This window comes from Lycium ferocissimum, chromosome 12, assembly GCF_029784015.1.
Source record: "Lycium ferocissimum isolate CSIRO_LF1 chromosome 12, AGI_CSIRO_Lferr_CH_V1, whole genome shotgun sequence".
NCBI classification, from domain to species: domain Eukaryota; kingdom Viridiplantae; phylum Streptophyta; class Magnoliopsida; order Solanales; family Solanaceae; genus Lycium; species Lycium ferocissimum.
The window spans coordinates 42981445-42988614 of record NC_081353.1 but is presented as its reverse complement, the minus strand read 5'-3'; the positions used below and the strand labels follow the sequence as shown (position 1 = coordinate 42988614).

Here is a 7170-nt window from a genome sequence, read left to right as displayed (position 1 = left end):
TCCTCCAAGTTCATGCGGCCCAGACTTCATTTATGATATTTTTATTTTATATTCAATCGATTCCATTACGTATTGTTTATAATTTACTCTTGTTTATAACAAATCAATTCACGTATCATTTAAATCACTAAATAAATTCAACTGTACCTTTTTGGGGTAAACAGTTTGGCGCCCACTGTGGGGCTAAGGATAGTTGTGATATTTAAATAGGGATTTTTAAACATGAGATTAGAGAAACTATCATTGTGTTCATAAAGGTAACTATGTTCTAAGAGCTCCTTATCCCCTATGTATTGGGCCATTGCTGTGGATTGGATGAATGTTTTGAAATGAAGAAATTGCATGGTTTGTCCTTCAAATGGGCTGTTTTTATTTTTATTTTTGTCCTTTGGCAATCGAACTTATGCCTAGCGGAGCATAAGTTTTTTAAGGCAAAGGCATAACTTGTGAGATATTATGCAAAAATATAATTTATGCCCCGCAAAAAATTATTTGTTATGAGTGGCAAAAAAATAAAGACCAGCACAAAAAAGGGATAAAAGTGCAAATGACCCTTTTGAAATTAGATAGTACAGCATTTCTGTTGGATAATGGAAACGTAACATTTTTGCCAAAAGTTAATAGCAGTGGAGGCTATGTATATGGAGCTGGATTGCAAGGCTGAGGCCCATATCTTCTGACATGCTTACATTTTCACAAGAGGATATGCTCGCGCACAAAGTATAATCTATGTATATGAGTTAGGAAAAGTGAACACTAAATCCAATCGTATATTTGTATAAGGTCACTTTAATTTGCAAACTATGTATACCAGTTAGAAAAAATAAACACTAAATCCAACCGTATATTTGTATAAGATCACTTTGCAAAATATGATCAGAAGAATATGTTGCAAGAGATGTTGGAAATTCATGATAATTAGATGAACGGATGGTATCAATAATCAAATATGGTAACATCTCCCCAGCTTGTACATAATTTTTTTTTTAATTAACACGCTCCAATTTTACGGGCAACCTTTTATACACCATAACATTTCCCTTCCGACGCTACATTTTCTCGATAAGTGTATGACATGCCCTAATGATGTTGTGATACCTGTCATTAACTTGAAAAACTAATAAATAAACTCCTTGTTCTTCTTATTTCCCTAGACGACCCACCATAAAAAGCAAATCTTAAACCTCTTGTACAATGGAAAAAATGTTTAATATATAAAAGATTGCTCGTGAAATTGGTGTCTATCAGAGAAATTTACGTAAAAATTGATAGCAAACTATATATATTAAGCCTAAAATGAAGTAAAAAGACGTTGTGTAGCTCGTTGTATCCATCTCCATCACCAACACATTAAGAACATTAATAATTTAATAGTATTGTACTAGTCAATAGAAAAATCTGAGTCCGTGGCATTTTGCACCCTTAATGTGTGCTCTTTTTTTCAACTTGCACCCTATCCTATTTTTTTATAATTTAAACCCCAATCTCTTTATTTCCTTGCAAAACAATAAATCCACACTTTTTATAAATTTACCATGAGGGCAAAATAGGAATACAAATAATATTTAATAAAAAATAAATTACAAAAAATTAAAAGAGAGCTCACCACATACATTTCTCTCTCTTTCCGTCAAAGCACAAAGGTGCTTACTTTCTAAAATGGGTTCTTTGCAGCTAAGACCAATAGAAGCAAAATACCAACAAAATCAAAAAGCAAAAAATCAAGGAAAATCAGCTAGATCTACAGATCTTCTTCCTCTCCGCCTATTCATCAACTTGGAATGGATGTCCAGATGATCGTCGCCTCTACCAGCTCGTTGCTGAAGCTACAACCATCGAAAAAACCAATGTTTCCTCGACCCATCGATTTCTGGTGAGTGACCTATTTCAAATTAATTTCTGTCGTTTCATGGTGGGATTATGACTGCGGTAGAAGATTTCCCCAAATAGAAGCATGTTTGTCTTTGCGCCTCTTTAGTTTAGTGATTGAATCTGACCTTTTGGTTGAAATCGATCAACAAGAAAATAGGCAAAGCTACATCGGGTTCTCTTTTGTTTCCTCGGCCCATCAATTTCTGGTGAGTAGACATTTTCAACTTAATTTCTGTCGTTTAATACTCTCTGCATATGTATTAGTAATGGAAAATAGGCAAAGTTACACCGGACTCTTCCATTTCAGCTGGGTTCTTTAATGCTTGATTTTCAGCTCAAATGAAGCAATCAGTTTGCTTATCAACACATTCGCCGAAAAAAGCAATAAACGATGCAATAATTAACAACTACAAAATTTCTCATCTTATCAAACAGGTTATTTCTTATCACCACATTCACATTTTTTATCTCCTCCTTTTGCTTTCTTTAGTGTGTATTTTAGATTATTTTTTTGGGTAATATGTTTGAGGTTCATGTATGTGCTCCATAATTTTCTTTCTGAAAGATTGATGTGGTTCTTCTCTCTTTTGGGATAGAAGAAGTAGATGGGTGCGTGTACTTTCATGTTGGCCGGTGCGATCGAACTATATTTCTCTCTGTAATTTTAACTGAATGCACACTCTAAATCCTTTATTCAGCTGCTGAATTTTAGTTTAGTAGGAGTTGGTATTTGATGGTCAGTAAACAAGCTAAAACTGGCTCTGATTAAAGAATTGTTGTGTCTTCTTAAGAAATGTGGCGACTCTATGCTTCTTTGGGATGATTCGGTGCATAGCATGAGTGGTATCTAAGAGACAAATGTGCTCATAGGCCAACCGAAACCGGTAAACAACATTATTATAATAATTAAAATGCTTCTACTAGGTCATACAATTTATTTGGTAAAGCTAGAATTATGCTTGTATCTAGAAAAGCAGCTCTTTTACCAACTTACTCTTTAGGATTTGTTGAAGCCAAAAAGAATTTAGAGAAGTCTTACATGTCTATATTCATTGAGTTCGAGCAATAGCATATCATATAAAGTATTTCATAAATTAGTAGTAATTAAATTATAAAGGAAAAACGACAAACTTGTAACAATGAGAACTCCAAATGTCTAGCAACTATTGATAGAGAAATATCTCTTAAAATTAAAAAAAAATAGCTTTGAAAATAAAATTTATTGTTGTTGCAGTTCTTCATTTGTTAATTGCTTCTATTCTCTTCCTTGTCAAAGCTCTTATTGTTGGACTTCATTGAAACACTTGTATTTTGAAGGCTTTGTAAGCTAATACAATTTTTTCCATTCCACTTGTACTTCTCAGCATTTATCACAATACTGCCAACTTGAGCTTGTGCAGGCATCTGAGATGAACCGTCCTCCGCTGGCCTTCTTGGCTGTGAATAAAAAATAAAATAAAAATAAAAACTGTAACTGTCTTTCAAAGAATTAAATCACTAATAGCTAAGGTTCCGTGCTTACATTGAGTTTAGAATGTTCATTTATATGCCCAATCCAATTGGTGGACTCAAAATGGATTTGCTTACTTGGGTGGGATTGACTTGTAGCATTTTGTGACCAACCTCGAGTTGTTGGAATAGCTTGAGGTGGAGCTGTTGAATTCAGAGAATCACTATTCTTCTTGCAAGTTGTTTTATTGTGACCAGTTTGCAAGCACTTGCTGCATCTCCCTAACCTCCCTTTCTTACTTAATTTGGTAACATTTGTGGCTGCTACATTCAAGTCATTTGATGCAGATTGTTTTCTCTTTTTCTCTCTTCTCTGTTTTTTCATCTCAACAGCTTTTCTCTTGGAGGCTTCAATTTCATCAGGTTCTTTTCTCCTATTTTTGTTCAACTTACCTTTCTTTGGCTCATAAGTAGGAGGTTGAACGGGAAGTAGATCAGTAGTTTCCCACATATCAGGTCCGTCCATAGGAGCAATGACTGGCTCGTAAATCCTCATTTGAGTAGCCTTCTTGTAACAATCATTTATGAAATTTTCTGGATTCTCTCGTATACTAAATATGCAGCTTATTGCATGTGCGCATGGGATTCCTGTAAGGTCCCATTCCCTACAAGAACAGGTTCTCCCATTCAAGTCAACACTAAACTGTTCACCATACATAGTTTTTACTTGAAATAGAAATTGTCCAGCCCAAGTAGGAATTGATGCAGATGCTACCTTTTTCTTTTCTTCTACTAATTTCCGAATTCGAGGGCATAAACTTCCTGTTATAGTAAGAAATTGTTAACTTTCATGTTAAATATTTTGTATTTCAGATAAGTTGCAGTAACATTACCTTGGTACTGGAGCACCTCCCTCTTTTGATTCATTCTTTTCATCAGGTATACTCTAATTCCTTCCAGCAATCCAAGTATAGGTTTCTCCCTTGCCTTTAAAATTGGTTTTATCCCATTGAATGACTCACAAAGATTATTCAAAAGTATATCACACTTTGTTGTTGTTCTAAAATGCGACTTGCTCCAGAATTTGGGTGGTTTATCGTTGAACCAGTTTCTAGCTTCTTTGTCCTCCTGTTCCAACATATCCATCTCATATCTATACTTACTTACATAAGTTGCCTTAGCAGCTTTCCAAACTCTTGTCTCCAATGATAAACCTTTATGCACTTTCTTGAAATTATTGTACAAATGTCTTACACAATGCCTGTGCTCAACTTGAGGAACAATCTCATAAATAGCTCCCTCCAAACCCTATGAAAGAGAGAAATAGTGAGATATAATTAACTTTTCATAATTGAAGGTAATTAGAATTTGATAATTTAAGTGAAAAATCTTGCCTTTTGCTTGTCTGTAATGAGACACAAGTTATCATGATTTCTAATTCGCAAGTCATCCACCAGCAAATTCAAAAACCACTTCCAGTTATGCTTGTCTTCAACATCAACTACAGCATAGGCTATTGGGAACATACCATTATCAGCATCTATCCCAATTGCTGTCAAAAGTTGACCACCATATGGTCCTTTAAGAAAGCAACCATCCATCCCGATAAGTGGCCTACAACCTGCCTTCCAACCTCTTTTGCAGGGCTCAAGACATATGTAAATTCTTTCAAAAATAGGTTTGCCATCCTCTTCATTGGGTATTGTTTCTAACAATACAGTTGATCCTGGATTCTTTTTCTTGAGTTCTGCACAGTAGTCCTCTAATTTTGCATATTGTTCTTTGTAGTGACCTTCGATCATCTCTTTAGCTATTCTCTTTGCTCTATAGACTTGACTAACTGAGATTTCAACATTCATCTCTTCATGTATTTTCTCCATGAAATCACCTACTGATTCATCTGGATGTTTTCTTAAATAATGTAGGTATGTTTTGGCAATCATCCTAGATTTGACATGTTTGTTGGCATAAACAAACAAACAATCATCAGAATGTTTCCCAACCAAAGTTTTTATCTCGATGGTAGGGTCATCTGGTGCCTTTCTAGAGGCATATATACGCCATGGACATCCATCAGAACATTTTGCAGAAATTTTACCAGACTCATTCTTTTTAAAGGAAATGTTTCTATTGTTTTTAACAGAGTAAGCTCTCAAAGCAGCTCTAAATTCTGTTGCATTGATGAATGTCATTCCCAATATAAATTCTGGATTAGCCATCTCTATATCTGCCCTAAATGCAACATTTTCAACCTGATCATCATCACCATTAATATTCCCCATGTCATCCGATTCATCATTTTTAGAAGAGATGTTATCATCCTTAGCTTCTGAACTTGAGTCCTCTAATAATAACCCTGCAAAATTGGTACCCTTAGTTTCTTCCATCAATTTATCTTTCTTTTTTTCCTTCCCTTTTCTACTCTTTGTTGCACCAACTTCACCACTCTCTGTTAGATTTTTGTTTTCATCCTCCTTTCGTTTAATTCTTTCTTTCCCTTTCAATTTCGCGATTGCCTTTTCTTTTCCAGTGCTATCCCATATTCCAAGCCATTCACTGTCTGAATCCATCTCCAAACAATTCAACTCTTCTTCACTTTCATTCATATTTTCAAAATGCTCCAATTCTTGGTCAATATCATTATTCTTATCCTACATTCTCGCTCTTTCCAATTCAAAGTCGTCTAAGTTAATACTTATCTTTGTAGATCCGGAAATATGATTATCTCCTCCAACTTTAAACGCACCCAAATGTTTCCACCCCGTTATCCTCACAAACGTTATTAGCATTGGAGCTTACTTGACTCGTAATTTTAACACATTATCAACTTGTGTAATGTATACTTAAAGAACTCGTTAGCTGGAAGAGTGTTTACCATTAGATCACAATCGCATCGGTCAAACATTGAATATAACCAGCACCGATAATGTCCGTCATAGGTAGTTTGAAGTGCCAACCAAAAATATTATTGTTGCCTAATTTTGTTGTTCCAATCAAGTTTAAGGTTTGCAATGACCATATGTGTGGATCACACTTGTCAATATAAACAACAGAACCTCCCAAATAAATCCTTTCTGGTGCATTAACAAATTCACCTCCATGGTGAATCTTCAGTGTAAAAAGTCCATCATCCTTACCTGTTACAATGCAACATATAAGACTATTTTACCAAACAAATAATTTCTAAATAAAATCAAAAAACAAACAAATTGAAGAACTACATTTGATACGAGAACATTTGTTTGGTGTTACGGAGATTTCTAGATAGGATGGACCAATATTTGGACTTTTTGGATCTTTTTAGGGGGAGGGGGGAGGGATTGTTGAGATGTGATAGCTTTGTCTTGTACTTGGTCTGTACCATCTTGGTACCATATTAATAAAACTTTTACTTATATAAAAAAAAATTACAATTACGATAACTAGGTAAGCTCACCCCTCCCACCTTTGCTCCTTTTCTCTTTTAGGTATTGAAGCAAATTCTTTTTTTTTTTCCCAAGAAGATTTGAGTTTTTTTCCCTTGTGTGTGTTTCAATGCAGATTGAAGGAGGGAATGAAGAGGAGGAGTATTAACAAGGGAGAAGCAATTTAAAGTAGAGACAACTCCAAGTGAAGTTGAATACAAGCACCATCCCACAACTTTGCACTCCAAAACAGAGAATAAAGGCAAAGGCTCCAACAAAAAGAGGGGAGAATAGTGAAATCACAATAGGATATAATGACACAAGAGTTTTGTGCAACAAGTGCAAGCCAAACAATAGAGAGAAAAGCCCTTGTGGTTGCATCACACCAAGATTATTATATTCATCATAAGTTGGGTCCTCTTTGGTGGAGGATTAAGAGAGGAAC

At 35.0% G+C, this 7170-nt stretch overlaps 1 protein-coding gene and 1 long non-coding RNA gene across 2 annotated transcripts; one reads left to right on the top strand and one right to left on the bottom strand.

Moving 5' to 3' along the window:
- Positions 1-1477: 1477 nt before the first annotated feature.
- Positions 1478-2569, top strand: LOC132039915 (uncharacterized). Its single transcript, XR_009410523.1, has 2 exons — positions 1478-2044; positions 2180-2569. It is a non-coding gene; the product is annotated as an uncharacterized LOC132039915 (long non-coding RNA).
- Positions 2570-3085: 516 nt separating this feature from the next.
- LOC132039338 (uncharacterized) lies at positions 3086-5927 on the bottom strand. The gene is made up of 4 exons (XM_059429837.1): positions 4716-5927; positions 4215-4629; positions 3395-4143; positions 3086-3309 (listed from the first exon to the last, which is right to left on the bottom strand). Exons 1-4 carry the CDS (start codon positions 5925-5927, stop codon positions 3118-3120), a joined length of 2568 nt encoding a protein of 855 aa, XP_059285820.1. The 3' UTR covers positions 3086-3117.
- Positions 5928-7170: the final 1243 nt, after the last annotated feature.

Excerpts from the sequence above, each read along its gene's own strand:
- LOC132039338 (XM_059429837.1), bottom strand. The coding sequence starts at position 5,927 with ATGAATGAAAGTGAAGAAGAGTTGAATTGTTTGGAGATGGATTCAGAC. Across the intron at positions 4,144-4,214 it reads GGAGGTGCTCCAGTACCAAG|GAAGTTTATGCCCTCGAATT; the intron begins GTAATGTTACTG and ends TTACTATAACAG. Across the intron at positions 3,310-3,394 it reads ATGAACATTCTAAACTCAAT|CCAAGAAGGCCAGCGGAGGA; the intron begins GTAAGCACGGAA and ends TTTTATTCACAG.